Genomic DNA, 16,470 nt, shown 5'->3' with positions numbered 1-16,470 from the left:
TTTTGGGCACAAGGGGTGTGCTCCAATTTCATAGGAGAGGGTGCAGGAAGGATGTGTGTGTCAGAAGATGATCTGTAGCTAATCCCGGAGGCTTTATCCAAGCTGATTGCTGGCTTCCTGGCCTGAGACACATCTGGAAACTGGCATTAAATTCCAAGTCGAAATCACTGAGTGAGCGGCAGTATAAAAAAAAATCCCCCTTTGCTACTGAGCAAGGTAGACACCGTGGTGAATAAAAGCAGAGGGCTGCTAATGCAGTCTTTATTTATTAAAAAACACAGGATTGCTTTCTCCAGGTTTTTCCAATTATAGTGCATTGAATGGCCCTGACATCACTCTTGAGCCAGGGCCAGCCTATTCAACAGTCTGGCGAAGACATTTATTAACTGGTTACCTGCCAATTGTCTGGGCTAGGAGCTGCGGGACAGATGTGTTTTCAAAAGTGATAACATTGTTAGAGGCCTTATTTAGATAGTGAGAGGAAAGCTGCACCACTCTGCCCAGGCACTCTGAAGTAGGCATTTAAAGTGGTTTATTAAAAAATAAATAATAATTAGGTTGAGCTATAACTTTCCTGTGTGGTTCCACTCTGCTGCCCTGTTTATAGGTAGATTTTCATGGTGTTTTCTCTTTGGAGGACAGCTGGTAGTAGGACTTTGTTGAGGAGCAGTGGTCTTGCCTGTTGGCAGATGCTCAGGGTGTCAGTACAGCTGCTGCTCATCAGGGCCTGGGGCTGGCATCCCTGTGCCCAGCTCCACTGAGGCCAGGCAGGATGTCTGAGCGTGCTGCCCTGAAGCATCTCCCAGGAGGTGAGTAAGGAGGAGGGGAGGACAGCTCAGGGCCTGCAGGTTCCTGCCCTCATGCAATTTCTGGGCTGTGCTGTGGATGCCGCTTGCATTTAACCTGCTCTTAAAAATGTGCAGTGGTAGATTCTCCACTATATCCTTGGGGATTCTGCTCTAGCTGCTCTATCTCAGTCTAACCCCTCCTTCCCGCAGCCAAAGCCTTTGGGTCCCTTGAACACTTGAGAACCAGCTGATATCTTTCTGCATTAAACCACCTTGCTTGGAAGACTTCTTGTGCTCCTCCTCAGTCTTCTCCAGGCTGTGCTGTCTCACTAGCCACATGGGGCACAGGAGCGAGGTGCCCTTGGCCACATGCTGCTGAGGATGAGGAGGGTCCTGGCCTCATGTGACACCCTGAAGCATGCTACTGCACAGTGCCATCAGGACTGGACTGGGCTGGGTCCACCCCTGGAGCAGGAGAAGGTTTGCTGAGGTTGTCACAGGTTTAAACTTGCTCAGTAGGTAACACTGCTCCTCATTTATACAGAAGATTTTGTACCTTTAATTTCTTTGCTGTTTCCCTGCGAGGCAATGCTAAACTCCTCTTCCTAGAGCTTGTAAATAAACCCTGAAATTCCTCACTCACTTCATCCCCTGCTAGATGCTGCCTTCACATGGGCTTTCCCCACATGCTCTGCCCATAAAACCTCCCATGTAGGGCTTCTTTTCAGCAGCGACTTGTTTAATGCTGGAGACCTAATAAAGTCAGCTGGCTTGGAGAAGATATATATAATCCCATAATCTCTCCATTTCTCCCTGTTGCTGTGTTTAAATGGGATAGCTTTATTTAATTGCACTGATTTTTTTTCTCTCTTTTATTTTGGTGCCACTACATGAGTCTTTTCAAATGATGGCGATGTTTTACCTCCTCTTTTTTTCATTCCACCAGTGTTTAATTCTAGTCACAGTTCAGCTGTGCCCTGAATCATCTTTCGTTATTTAGGCATTTAGTTTATGAAGATAATTTCTAGATATTAGATTCTTTCTCCAGCCAATTTACATCTAGTTTGCATTCCTCTCCTAGGCTAAAAACTTTGTGTGGGACATGGGTCCTTATCTACTGCTCGTCCTCTGCCGACGTGTGTTAACAATTTTTGGCCTTTTTTTGGCTGTAGGTAAGAGATTTTTAGCCTCGTCATACCTTCATTGGCCTGAATGATGGCCCAGTGGTTCTTGCTGATTTTCTTTTCTACTCCAAGGGAAATGCATTCACTGAAAAATGTGATTTTGGTAGGGAAAATGTGTTCTCTGATTTCAATTGAATTCAAGGAATAGTTTCAAACAACAACAAAAGAATCTTTTCAAGTCACAACATTTCGCTTAACCTTTCCAAAATCACACACTGATTTTCAGTTTGATTTGCAGTCTGAGACTAGACTTAAAGTTGTAGCTTTATGTGTTATATAGAGGATAATTAAAACCTCCCAAAAGTAAAATCAAACTATTGCTTTGGACACAGAATCAAAAGATTAACACATGGAATAGTTTTCTTTTGAAATACCATTGTCATCTGGATAATATATCCATAACTCGGAAGTACGGGATGCTCTAGTCACATATGGCAGAAGACTCTGTAGAACATAGTAGGGTCTGATGCATTATGTTACATTTTGGTTAACTGATTTCTTTTGAAAGATGGGATTTGATCCACATAGACTGGACTTTGTCCCAAGCAGTACATGGCGTAGCCTGAGTTAGAAAGGAGGTCACCCCAACGTGTCCAAAGGATGTGTGTCATCGCTGCTGCCATTTAACTGCCATTCATTTTCCTCCAATTGTTGTGGCTTGACTCAGCCTGAATTCTGGTTAATCAGGGCTGGGGTTTTCATCAGAGAAGTTCTGCAGGGAGCCTCCCACAACCAGGGACTCTGGGCATGACTTCCAAGAAATACCACTCTGTAATTAATAATAATATCCCATTGATGCAAACTGTATTCCTAGAAGAGGATGAAGCAAGGGATGTTTTACTGCTCATCCTCTTTGTAATGAATAAACCGTTTCTGCTTGCTGGTTTGAATACTGCTGAACAAACCAGGTAGTGGATACGACATCAAAAAATGAAAGAGTAATGGAAGGATTTTATATATTATGGCAAGCCTGGTACTTAGATAATATAAACCATAAGTAGACTTTGTAACGTTGAAATACCATGTTAAAATCCCTTCCTTTTTTTCTCCTAACCAAAATCTCAGATTTTCCACCTGCAGAAAACATCAATTTTTTTGGCTTTTTTTTTCTCCAAGAATAATTAAACCCCACCAACCTGTAGAGACAGAATAAGTGCCAAACAGCTCCACGAGCTAATTCCACAGGCACATTCCTAAGTTTTCCTTTACTTAAGCAGTGCTGAGGCACTAGGCTTCCATGATGAGGAGCTGCCTGTGTTGGCACTTTCGGGCTCTGCGTACGCCCATTGGTTTTCCACTTCTCCATCCTCTTGAGAAGCTGAGGTGGAGATAACACATGCACATGTGGAGATTGGCAGAAATTAGTGTTTCCTCCCAGCAAGTCTGGTCCCACAGGAGATGCGATGTGGCTGGAGAGAGCTCGGGGTGAGCATAGGCTGCTTCATGATCTGAGAGAGGTGATGGTATCCTGCGAGTGAAAATTGCCCCTTTAACTAAATCTGAATGTCAGAGACGTTCATATAAGCAGCTCCCTTTGTTTATTCTGCCTTTTGTGCTAGTTTTAGCTGTTGGCCAGCATCCTTTATTGCAGGTCTATTGGCTTTAGGAAGAGGAGGATGCTTGTGACCTGATGGCTGTCGTGGTTGGAGTGCTCCATGAAAAAAATCAAGGATGGACTGTGAGTGCATTTACTGAGGATGCATTTACCAGACATGGAGGATGTGAATACTTGGTTTTGTCACATACACAAAGGACGGATGGTCGCTGAGTGGGGTTTCTGCAGGTTTCTTCAAACAGATCACCCCCCAGCGCTTCTGCTCTAGGCTTTCCCACTCAGTTGGGGGTTTCAGTGCACAAATCCCATGCTCCTCCGTGCCTTCCGAAACATGACAGACCATTGCACTGGCTGGTGTTAAACCTCTTCCCATGTCAGTCTGCAGGGTGCACTGCCAAAACCCTGAGCAACTGGAGAAGAGGTTGTTGGCTGCCTTCAGAGACTTTGGAGAAGAGCAAGACAGGAAAGCAGTGAGTCCTTCCCCTCTACAGCGCTGTCAGTGTGACACACTTGATAATGTGTCAGCTCAGCTCAGAAATATTTATGCATGGGGTGATTCCCTGCCCTACAGCAAGGTTGCTGGCAGCCACTGGTGCAATGCCTGTCTCCATGCTGTGCTCTAAGTGTGGTCTAAATACCCTGTTTTCTTCCGTGCTGCTGGTGGCTGGGGCTGGCAGGTGCGGTGGAGGGTGGTTTTTTGGGAGAGGGTTAATGGTGGGATCCCTCAGAGCCCATGGCAGCAGGAAGCTGTATTGTGTGTTGACTTTAAACAGGAGGTTTGGGAGATCAGCTCTGGAGCAGAAAACAGGGACTTGGGAGGAACAAACACTCGCTGCTTCAGAAGGGCGGCGATTTCCTTTTGGGTAAACACGTCATTAATCTCAGGGAGCACATTCTTTTCCATCAAAAGATAAGGGATTCTAGTTGCCTTTCACAGGGCTTGGCCTTTTTAGATTGTTTTAACTGTGGCTTTCACTCCTTCAATTACAGACTTTACATAATCTCTCATTTTGGGTTTGCCAGGCTTATTATGGGTGCAGAGAATGTCTTGGGCAAGGGAACTTCTTTCCTTCTTTCTTTAAAATTGCTCTGATCCCTTTCTCCCTACCCCCTTACCATTTTTTTCACCACTAAAACCTGTCTGGTTTTTGCTACTTGCAGCTCTGATGAATTTGAAATGTGTGCTGTTTGTCCTAATTTATGAAACCATCTCACTAGGGCTAGTGGTACAATAGGAGCTTATTTGTTTGCCATAAGTGGAAAAAGAGCAATGGTCTCCTCTCCCTGCTCCAGGCTTCCTGTTGCTGCTCAGCTTTGGTTTGGCATTTCTGAGGATACCAACTTGCTGTGGCCAGTAAGGCATGGTAAGGTGCTGGCCAAGGCACCCAACGCTTAATGTTCAGCTGGCACCACCCTGCCATTTGGGGAAACAGCACCAGCTGAACTGCTGCTTTCACTCCTGCTGCCCGTGGCTTAGGGTCTGTGATTGTTCTGAGCTGTTTTGATTCTAAGTGTGTTTAACTGGGATTTAGGGATGAAATTACAGAGGGGATTTAGTCCCTTCCTGTTCTCACCTCCTCTTCTTCCCAGTACTTTGTGTTTAGGGCTGCCCGCAGTGGCATGGGTTGGGGTGGGGAGCTCCTGCATTACCCATTTGTCAGTGCCCTGGCAGCTTAAGCAGATGCTCTGCCATCTTTCTGCACTGATCCATCAGTGTGGCCATGTTCTATCACTGTAATTGCCCTTTTGTCACTGCATAATCATTGACCTGCATGCATTTAACACAGACATTCCTCTCTGAGTTTTCCTTTGCCTAGTTTAAGACTCCCGGAGCATAAATACTGAGGCTGTGGGAGCTGTCAGTAGGTAGGATGTGTCCTGGAGGACTGAGGCAAATCCAAGGAGTAAAGTCATTTGTGACGTCCAGAGGGTGAATCTGTAAGGTCAGGTATCAGAAGTCTTGTGTTTGCTCTTCTCTATCTGGGCTGGGCTGCACATACCCCATCTCCAGCTATGGAGTTGTGCCGCTGCCCACAAGTCCAGCATGGAGCAGATGAGCTCCTGGCTAGTAGAAAATGTGTGCTGATCCGTGCTGACTCACATGGCACATGTGTTGCATGGGAGCTGCAGAAAAGGACAACCAGGTTTGGTGAATGTGGTCCCCTTGGTAGATGAGTCCAGTGATAAGTGTCATGGAACAGACATTGATCTCTCCAGTCTCCTCATTCCCTCCATCTCTGCTCCCCTGCTCCCCTGTAGCTCTTCCCTTTTCCTTCTGTTTCTTCCCAGTCTTCCAGCCAAAACTTGTATATCCAGGGGGGAAACAGGAGACGTCCTGGAAAAAGTTAATGCATTTTTGTATCTCCATGCAGGTTCGGCAAAGATCATATTTATTCTCTGTGCCTGCCAGTGCAGCTCTGCCTGTTAACACACTTTGTTTTCATGACTCACCAGTTCACTGTCTCTGAGAAGACTGGGGCTTTCTGGTGAAAGCCTGTTCATTTGTCTCACAACAAGTTGAGCAGTGGACCGGTGGCACGGAAAACCCACCATACTGTCTTCTGTCCACATCCAGCCCTGCTTTTCTTCACTCTTTTCGTTCACAGCCTTTCCACGTTTTTCTCATAGATCTCTGCCTCCACCTGCCCTATACCAGGCTGGCAGCAGTGGGGCAGCACCTGGGAATAGCAGTGGTAGTATTGGACTTGCCTGGGAAAAAATGCAGGTAGGACCTCAGGAGTTGGATCTGGGAAGGTGTAAAGGCCTGGCTGCAGAAGTGGCCCAGCCTTGGAAGCACATTGGAAATGTGATTGTTAATGTCAGTGTTAAACAAGCCCAACACAGGAAGCCAAGCATGTGCACGGAGGGACACAGAGGCATGGGGCTTGTGACTGCGCTGCTTTGATTTTTTTATTCTATTGGGAAAGGCGATTCAAGGGTTATTCATGACCCTGGTGCCCTTTTCACACCTCTTTGATGATGCCAATTCGCTGAAGAGGTGCACTGCTTTTGGTGACTTTCGCTGACTGTGTTGCATGGTATTGCTGGGCTGCGGTTGTGGTCAGCTGGATCCACATCATTCTCTGGCATGTGTGAGTACCCCCTTCTGCAGAGGCATCTGGAGCATAGCTGTGTCAGTGCAGAGCAGTGTTCAGAGCTGTTATGTCAGAGGACCCTGCGCTGCTTGTTACCTTAAATTAGATTTCAGTATTTGCATAGTGTGTGGGGAACACAATGATAAAAAGATCGTGGGGTTTGTACAACATTCATGGTTTTGCTTCCAGATCTTCATAGGAGGAAGTGAAACTTTATCTTACTGTAGAGGTGTGTGTTCGGGTGAGATAGCAGCTGTGGGACCAGACTGTGAGGACCATTCCAGTTTCCTTGGCACTGGTGTGTCCAGGTATCTCTGGCACCTGCACCAGGACCCCACTCTGAATATGCTCTTGGACTGGTGTCCAAATGGGATGAGTGGATTTTGGAGCTTATGCCAGGTGGGGGTTAGAGGAGAAGAAGAAATGGTAAAGAGAGAGATAATTATGCCAGCAATATATAGTTGCTCTTTGGCTTTCCATGTCTTACATCGCACAGGATCCTGAAAATGCTGGGGTCAGACCTGGGAAATGTGCTGCAGGACAAACACTTCCAGCTGTTCCTCTGAAAGCAAGTCTCAGCAAGTACCTTCTAGGCAGGAATGTGTGGCCTTACTTATTTAGGAAAAGGGAAAAATCTCACCATTTTAAGCCTTCAGCATTCACCTTCATAATTAAAATCTCTAATCGCAAGCAGAGTGCAATACGTGACAGTCTTCAGGGAGCTGTTTCTTAAGGTGGTTTTCCATTTTTGCGCTCTTTAGCCCCTGCCTCAGTGCCAGGGTTTATTTAACCTTAAGCTTGTGAACGGGCTTATTGAATTTGGCCAAGACTTGACTAATCTGTAATGAGCTCCAGGTTGCCTGGAACTTGGCAGCACCATCATCCTCTGTGCCGTTGCATAATGGCCTGACCTCGCGTAACCACGGCTTTGCCTCATGCCCCTTCTTCAACCTCCTTGAGCCTGCTCTGAAAACCTGGGCTCCATGGAGGGGCCACCCTGCTAAGGGGTGTCCTGAGTGCTGAAAACCTCCTCAGCTGCTTTCATCCTTTTCCATGGGGTGAGAGGTGGCAGAAAGTGCAAGAAAGCCTCAAAGCTGGAAACCAGCTGGTGTGAATGGGGAATTCAGTGGTGGCAACCAGGTGAAGGCCAGTACGTCCTCCCAAGCACCTGTGGTGGCTGGGGAATGTGAGAATCCTGGCCACCCTCCTTCTCCTCCTCTCTCTCCAACTGCATCAGGCTGATCTGCAGTCCATTGGTGACCCCTGTGCTTGTGAATGGAGGATGCTCATCCTGGAAGCTCTTCCATTTGAAACTTGCTAGGTATTTTTTATTGTTAATTCATCATTTTAATAAGGGCAACTGGAAGGACTTATTTTGTCAGAAATCACAGGAATAATTCAGATGTTGCTCTAAGTCAATTTTTTCCCCTCTTATTTACTTCAGCTCCACCACTTGAGAAACCCGTTATTTACCTGCTCTTTATTGAGTATCCAATGATGAAAATAAATTGATACCATCTTTACTGTGCATTTCCCATAAGGTTGGTATGGCACAGAGAAAGAACTGGTTTATTTTCCTTCTAGCATGAACCTGGCAAGACTGTTTTATAGCCCTTCAGCTCCAGCCCTCTGCAAGCCAGCTGAGAGCAGGATCATTAAAGGCAGGATTTAGAGGCTGTGGGCTTGCATATATATTAATTGGGAGCAAAGTTTGTCAGACAAACACTTTGTAATGAGCGAGGAGGAAGGCATCTGGCCTGGATCTCAGGTACCCAGCAGTAAGCTGGAGGAAAAAATCCTCTTGCAAAAAATAAGAAGAATTAAAAAAATTAGTAAAATGATCTTGCCTTGTTTGGAGATCAGAGTGCCAAATATAGACCCTATCACATTTCCTTCCCTCCTCCTTCCGAAGCTCGTCCTTTTGAAGTGCACTTTCAATGGGATGTGGATAATTGACTCTGTGAACAACTGGCTGACTGCTCTGTTGGTTTAACCGATTGGTCTCAGTTGCTGATTCCTGTTTTGTTTTGGATGATTTTCAGCTCAATTGCCCCGTCAGCTACAATTAGTCCCACTAATATGACAGCTGGAAGGTAACAGATGAGTCGCTCTGGTCACAGGCATGGGGACAGCCAGGAGATACTCACAGCGTGGTGTTCTCAGCTCCATGGTCCTGTGCTGAAGCTTGCTTAAATCAATGGCAGTTGCAAATCCTGGTGTAAAACGGTTCAAAAGGGATGTGAGATTTGTTTCTCACACAGATAGGGTGACTGACTGAGGAATAAGGTAGCAATAGCTTTTGGATGGTTGCAAATAACTTTTGGATGAATTTTAATTTAATGAGACAAGAAAGCTCCTGGTTCTGTATAAAGGGAAATGTGGAGTGCCTGGGCTTCCTCTCGCACACCAGAGCATCAAGGAAAGGAAGCAGAAGTGGGATAGAGTTGTAGGTACATCCTGTGGCTCTTTCAACAAATCCACACTGTTGTTTTCTGTGGTTCCCGTGATATCTGCCATTGTTTTGGGCTTTGTTTCTTCTACCCACAATTTATATTTGGGGGACTAAAGTGGGAAAGGCAGCAGCAGACAAATGGATGGAGGACAAGGGATCATTTGGCTTCTTAAATTAATAGGAGATAGATGCATGGAGGTGCAGGTTAGATGTTGGACTCTTGGCCATGGTATGGCCAAAATGATATCACAGAAAATGTAGTCTGGTTGTATAATTGGAGACTTGAGGTACCCAAAGGGCCTAGGTCAGCCCATTGTTGAATTTATGTAGTCCCAAAAGCCATTTGGAAGGCCAGAGTTGAAGATGGTTCACTCGTGAAGCAAGATGGTGTGCCTGATGAGGTTCTGCAAGGGTCTGATATGGTTATTTGGCACTTCCTTTAACTGCCAAGGTGATGGAAAGGAGAATATGCAGATTCAATTTGCAGGTGACCCCCAGCTGGGAAGGGCTCCCAGCAGCCTCACTGAGGAGGTCAGACTTCCAGATGACCTCACACAAGCTGGGGAAGGTGATGTGAAAAGGGTGATTTGTGGGCTGATGAAGACAAAGTCCTACAGCCTGGCAGAAACTATCAACTATGCCAGTGCAGGATGGGACTGTTTCCAGTAGGTGAAAAGATGGTGTCAAAAAATGCAAGTAGCTTATGGACCAGGCAAGAAATAGCATCATGAACTGCAGACAGGGTGATTTGGGTTAGACAGCAGGGAAAACTGAAATGATAGGGATGGGGAAAATATGAGAGTAAACCACCAAGAGAGGCTAGAGTCCACTTCACAGGAGATTTAAGAATTGGTGGGGCAAACCTTCATCAAGGGTAACAGATATATTTGTTCCGGCTGCTACAGAGCACAGGTTGGAGAAGGTCTGCAAATCTCCTTGGGGTGAGATGAGTATTTTGCCCACTCCTTTTGTTTCATTAATGAAACATTAACATTTCTATGAGGAGCACATGCTTTCTGAAAAAACTCTTGGCCAAACTTCTCTTCAAGCAGCTTGATGGGAGCTTTGCAGGCAGCCCATGTGCCATGCTATTGTGTGCATGAATTCCAGTTGAAGGAGCTCAGGTCTGGTCTAATAGGAGCATACAGCCTACACAAATCTCCCCTTTATTTCTCTAGAAGCTGTGCTTTCTGTGGACATCTGTAACCAGAGATCAGTGTGTTGCGCTGAGCTTATTCCCTTTAAATCTCGTGTGGGACTTGTTCCCAATGAAGATAGCTGGTGCTTTTAAAAAGCCTAGCAGCAGGAGACCTCTTCTATCAGTGTGTTTCCATCCATGTTTGGGCAACACAATGAATGCAGATGTAGTAGGAAACTTTTGATTATCTATAGGTTTTTTTTTTTTCTGTGGCAACTTCAAAGCTCTGTGGTTAGTTATATTCTGAGACTTTAAATGGATATGTCTTGCGTTCAGAGCTCTGATTTAGTTTCCGGTTTAATCTATTGTCCAAACATCATTAATGTTGTCTTTGAGGCATGGGACAGCTTTGATGGAGTCTTTTTTTTTAATTTCTGGCCATCACCCCGTGCAGCCATAAACAGCATCCTGCCTGCTAATGAGAAAATTCAAGTTACTGCAGTCACGTGTCTTGTGGAAATAGACTGGAGTGGCAGGAGAGAAAAATGAACTGACTTTGCTCACCTTCCACCCCCAGCTGGCACGAGCATTTGGATTACTGACAGGCAGGAGATGTTTCCACAGATAGAGATACACCATTAAAAAGCAGGGACATCTGTTGAAAAGGAAATAATTCTTTTCATAGACGTATCATGAATTCCTTAATTCCTGCTTTTATGAGTTACGTTTTCTGGCTATAAGCATCTATACCCATTCCTGATTAATGCCCAGTTAGCATGTCAGGTGTTGGGCTCAGCTACTCCTAACAAATCGAGGTTTGTGGAAGAATTTGGCTTGTCTTTCTAGCGAAAAATGAGGGATCAGAATCCTCCGTTACATACCCAGTAAACCAGTTTCAAGATGTTGATAGCCTACACATTGCTTTCCCCATCTTCTGTAAAACTTTTTATTTGGAAAGTAAAGCTTGTGTGTGTATGTGACCTTGGAAACACCTGGCAGAAGCTGGTCAAGTTCTTGGTATTTACTCCTTGTTGCGCCGTGACAAATGTTTGCCAAAGATTTAGGAGGGGGGCAGCTGGTCATGATGCACAGCCCCATGTTGAGTTGAGTCCTGGTTTGGGGATAATAATGCAGCAACAAGTGGCAGTGAGAAGTTTTAGAGCACTTTATTCCTTCTTCATTGGGAAACCCATCTTGTTGGGGACAGCCTGCCCTGCAACAAGCTGGCGTTACTGGCTCTGGCCTCATTGACAACCAGTGTATAAGGTGAGTGTGTTGGTAGCAGCTTCACAGCGTGGGCCCATCTCAGGTCTTGTCTGTACAGGAGCTTGACTGGCAGAAACACAGGATTGGGATATGATGTGAGGGCTTGCTCAGGGATGCAGTTGTCTTACGGCTGCGTAATTTTGCTCTGTTTGGAAAGAGGATTAAAGTGGCATGGATAATGAGTATAAATACTAGCTGATCACCACAATGGACAGGTTTTACAAGAAGCTGTCCTGCTTGCTTGCAGCCAGAGCTGGGTGTGATCCATGTTCTGGCTTGGTGAGAGCTGCCCAGCCTGGTGGTGCCTCTTGAAGTGCTGGCCTGCATTGTGGCACCTTTCTATGGCATTTGCACCCTTGTAACCACACTGACCTCTTGTCTGCCTTCTCCCTCCACCAAATAAGTTGACGACATTCATCCTCTCAGTCTGTCCCAGGAAACAGCCACTGGTGTTGCATATGTGTAGAGGGTGGGTGATTGCCAAGAGCAGGCTGGAGGATCTCCTGCACTCCCTGTGGTTTCTCCTCTCACCCTGTGTGTCTTTGCAGAACATGGCTTCGTTGGCTACTCTGAAGAGCTTATGTTCAACAACACGCTGCCAGACTACAGCCAGGGAGAGTCCTTCTTCACAGTTTTTGGAGTGTTTTTCCCAGCTGCCACAGGTACAGTTAAGTTTTATCCTCCCCCTCTTTCCCTCCACTGTCACACCTTGGAAATGAGCAGAAGCAAAGGCAAGGTGAGTGGGATGGTACTTGGCCATAGCAGACTCATGTGGTTGGTAAAAAATGCTCAGACTTTCCTCCAGCACTTCAAATTTTACCCAGTCTTGTTCTGTTCACTTGAATGTGCTCTTCTGTCTCTCTGTCGTCGGAAACTGCTGGACAACGCTATGGGTTGATGGAGTGGTATAAATCCTTCCCTGCCAAGGAAAAGGCTCAGGCACTGGTCTGAGCCAATGCTATCAGGCCACAGGGTATCCAGCCTTTGTAAAAAGACTGATTTATCTTATTAGATAAGCCTTATGACTTGATTGCACTGGGAGGGTAGGAAGAGCACAGGAGGGCTTTCCTTACCACAGGCAGATGGCCAGGCTGGGCTGATGCCATTGCTCATGGTACTGACCCACCACTCTGCACGGTGTCACAGATGCATCTTTGCATGGTAGCAGAGCTCACGTTTATCATCTTAATTGAATACTTTCATATTATTCATTCCCTTAAATTACTGGGAAGATCCATGTCCACTTTCCAAAGCTGGCAATCTCCAGTGGGAATAAAATAACTATTAACTGAAGTTAATATCTTTTGTTGATGCTGTTTTTAAGCTATAAAAAGTACCAATTATAAGCAGTTTCCATAGCAATGAATCATTGGATTACAGAATGAATTTTCAGAGGATTACCTCTAAGCAACTCAGTGGAAGTTGTTCATAGAATTATGGTACAGAGAGACAAAATAAAGGGTTTTGTGAAACAGATGGGACTGATGGCAGAAATCATCGTCAGATGCATCCAGTGCAGGACTTCAAATTTTCCTTTGAAATCCTCTCTCCCAGCTTATGAGGCTGGCTATTGCCTTGCTGTAGACATCCTCCTGGAAAACTCACCTGCTTGAACTATTGGCACCATGGAGAAGTTGCTTTGTTCTTTCTACCTGGCCCAAGCGAGTCCCCCAGCCAAAGAAAGAGACTTTTCTCATGAGCCCTCCCTGTGATGCAGGAAAGCAGTTTTTTTCCAGCTCCCTGGTTATAGAAGAGGCATAGTTATGACAAAGCTGTGCAGAAAATTGCAATGATTAGCCATGTTAAATGGTTCTTTATCACTGCTAATGCTTGGCTGCTAGGAAGAATGCCAAAGCTAATAGATATAATTTATTTAAAGCCCTGGCAGCCTGTTGCTTTGTTAGTTAGCAGTAGTAATACCAGTAGTAATGTTAAACATTCTCTGAAAATAAAGTTTGGGTTGATGTATAATTACTTTGGTTGCTACACAGCTTTTTCATGTGTACTTTTTAATTGCTTGGTTATTTAAGCGATTTAAGTTATTCCTTTGGAATAGCAGTGCCAGTGGTACTATATAACATTGCTATTGCTCTCGTTCTGCTGTTTGTAGCGCTGTGGAGTTCAGGAGCCTCATAAAACACAGGGTTGTGTTCAGTGCTCTATCTGGAAGAACTTGTGATGTGCTTAAGAAATATTTATGGTGGGCATCAAGACTTCTGTGCTGCAGATCACAACTGGGGAGCCCAGTGCAATTTCAGCAGCTCTGGGAATAAAGCTCACAACTCCCAGGGCTGGGACAATGGGTGAGGGCTGGTTCCCCCATATCCCTCCTGACCCAGGCTGGTTTAGTTTGCCTTCTTCTCCACGATGGGGGTGTGATGCTAGGGCTGAAGATGGGACCCTTGGTTTCTCAATGTCCCACATGCTGGAGCAGAGCTGCTTCCCACTGCATTGCAGGTGCTGCCTGGATGCAGCCCGAGCCCGCCAGCAGGACAGGTGGTCCATGAGATTGAAGATGACACTTTAGGGATAGGTTTGGCAGTGGAATTAATAGCAGGCTGGAGAGATGTGATAGGATTGCCAGTGCCTCTGGTGGAGGGCAGGCAGCGTGATACAGATTGTGAGCAAGCGGCTGTGTCAGACTCCAACAACTCCACATGAAAGGGGGTGGCAGGGACATGTGAACATCACTCCCAGGTTATCACCTCCAGCTTGTGCTCCTGCTCCTCCCCAGCACCATCCCCAAGTGGTACCTATCTGCTGAAACCCCTGCAGTGACCCATCTGGAGCACTGGAAGTGAAATCCTTTGTGTTAACAGAAATTTGGGGAGAATTTCAGCAAAACAATGTTGTTTAGTTTTAAGGGGTTACTTCAAGCCAGTTTGAAACATTTCTTTGACCCCAAAAACCATTCTATCTGTAATAAATAAATGTTCTGTTTACTCTTCTTAATTTTTAGCATATGCTAGTTTACAATCTAAGATGCTGTTTTGATAAGAAAGGTTTTTTTTTTTAAAATGTTTAGGAAATTGTGAAACAAGATGTTTGGGTCTTTTTGGTATGAAATGTTCCTCTTTGAAGTGAAACTCTTTTGATCGCTTTGGGGTAAGCTCTTTCCCTTTGATATGGTTATCTGAATGGAATTGATCTAAGTTTGGTCTCTGGGATGTACTGAAAAGTGGGTTTAAGTTGCCCTTTTCCACCAGAAATAGCAGTGAAAGGGAAACTACGGAAATACTGGCTAGTAGCTGTAAAAGCAAAGAGGGGCAGCCACTTCAGGAAAAGGGAGCAGGACCTGAGGAGAGACCCTTGACAGACTGAATGGGCAGGAGGAGCAGCTGAGTGTGCTTCAGCTGCAGGGAATGGGATGGTCTTGCCAGCCTTTCAAAGGCCGGTAGCAACATGCTGCCTCTTATGAGCATCCTCCTTGGATTGCTTTACTCCAGGTTGAGTTGCTTCCTCTGTTTCTCTGTATTTTATTGGTACAACTCCAGCAACACAAGTGAAGTTATCCCAGTTTTATGGTGGAGCAGTAGTAAGCAGAGGCTGATCTGTTTGCTTCCTGGGTAATAGCTGTTTAAGCCATTTCAGCTGGATATGCAGTGTAGCTGGCTTTATTCCTTCAAGTTTGTAATTTAATAATCAAGAAGTAGCTGAGCATTCCAAAACATACCTCTAGAGCTGGTTTAAACGGGAGAGAATGGGCATGGAAGACTTGTATTTGCTGTCTTCTATCAAAAAGACTTTTTGATGTGAACATAACCCCTATAGAGATTCCGTGCATTAACCAGATGTTTTCCTTTGTGTTTGTAAACACCTTCTTGATGCACATGCTTTGCTGCTGCACTGTGATATGCAAACAGCCAGCTGCCCATCTAACCAGGGCTTTGCATGGGGAAGGAGTCTTGGGAGCTGCCTGCCCATGTTCACCTCCTAGCAGCAGCCATGCAACTGTCAATGCACTTTTAAAATGAAGTCACACGTTGTTTCTGTTGTGCAGAGAATGTTTTTCTACTAAATCCCTGAGGTTTCCTGTCTAATGAAAGGAGTGTGTTGTCATGTGATACAAGAAAGTAAGATGATGTTTGAAGTGGTGTTAGTGGAAAATATCAGTGTTCTGAAACCAGTTCTGAAATAAACTGTATTTGGCATTCGCAAAATGACAGCAAATGGATTTAGAAGTTTTCGGCTAAGCTATTAGATGATGTAAACTGGCACAACTCCATTGAAGTCAATGGAAAGCTGCCAGTTTACATCAGTGGAGAATGTGGCCCTTTAAAAAAATTAGCTACAATTCTTATCTAAGATTTTCCATTCTTCATGTCTTGGGTGAATTAAAAAAAGAAAACAAACCCAAAACTTTAACATTTTATAGCAAATTCACTGGAAAACGCGTTGGCTGTTTGTAGGTAGTCATATCTACAGTTATAAACCATGGCTGGTGGAGTTAGAAGCCAGAGCTGGTGGTGATGGTTGTGCCTAATGTACAGTGTAGGTGGTCCCCTTGTGCACGTATCCAGCCCCTGGATGATGCCGAGGACTGGATTATGCTGGGAATAGCAGCAATGTAGAGACTGTCTCAGCTATAATTTCCTGGCTGAGTTGACGATTTTTTCATGCTTCCTTGTCCAGAAGCTTTGTCATTATCTGCTGCTGTCTGAGATAATAGTGTGGAAAATCCAGCCTCCTATCTCATTGAAACAGAGAGGTGGATAATTTTCTCTGTGGACAACCTGCAGATATGATTGCTTGAGCTCAGAATAGACTGGCCATTTCCCTAGGGAAAGGTCTGTGTCTGGAGGAAGGAATGTCCCAGCTTCTCTGCGTCATTGAATTTTATATGGAAGTGTAGGGTTTTTCTTCTGTTGAGTAGCTCGAGTCTCTGGAAAGGCTGTTTGTGGCTGCTCACAAGCCAGATTGGTTCTTTGGCAGTTGGTGGCAGAGGCTATGGATCGTGAAGATTGCTTTGTTTTGTTTGAAAACTAACCAGGT

General features: G+C 45.2%; 1 protein-coding gene across 5 annotated transcripts in view; it reads left to right on the top strand.

Moving 5' to 3' along the window:
• SLC12A8 (solute carrier family 12 member 8) overlaps nucleotides 1-16,470 on the top strand; it is a 56,350-nt gene that overhangs the window by 15,424 nt on the left and 24,456 nt on the right. For all 5 annotated transcript variants that reach the window (XM_061474700.1, XM_061474612.1, XM_061474868.1 and 2 more), the window contains one exon: nucleotides 12,027-12,140. In XM_061474700.1, the coding sequence (XP_061330684.1) occupies nucleotides 12,027-12,140 (114 nt within the window). The remainder of the gene's footprint in view (nucleotides 1-12,026; nucleotides 12,141-16,470) is intronic.

The sequence above is a fragment of the Pezoporus flaviventris genome, unplaced genomic scaffold (assembly GCF_033815535.1).
Source record: "Pezoporus flaviventris isolate CSIRO_AGI_PZ_B2104156 unplaced genomic scaffold, CSIRO_AGI_Pfla_v1 ptg000001l, whole genome shotgun sequence".
NCBI lineage: Eukaryota > Metazoa > Chordata > Aves > Psittaciformes > Psittacidae > Pezoporus > Pezoporus flaviventris.
This window is presented reverse-complemented; position numbering and strand designations above follow the sequence as displayed.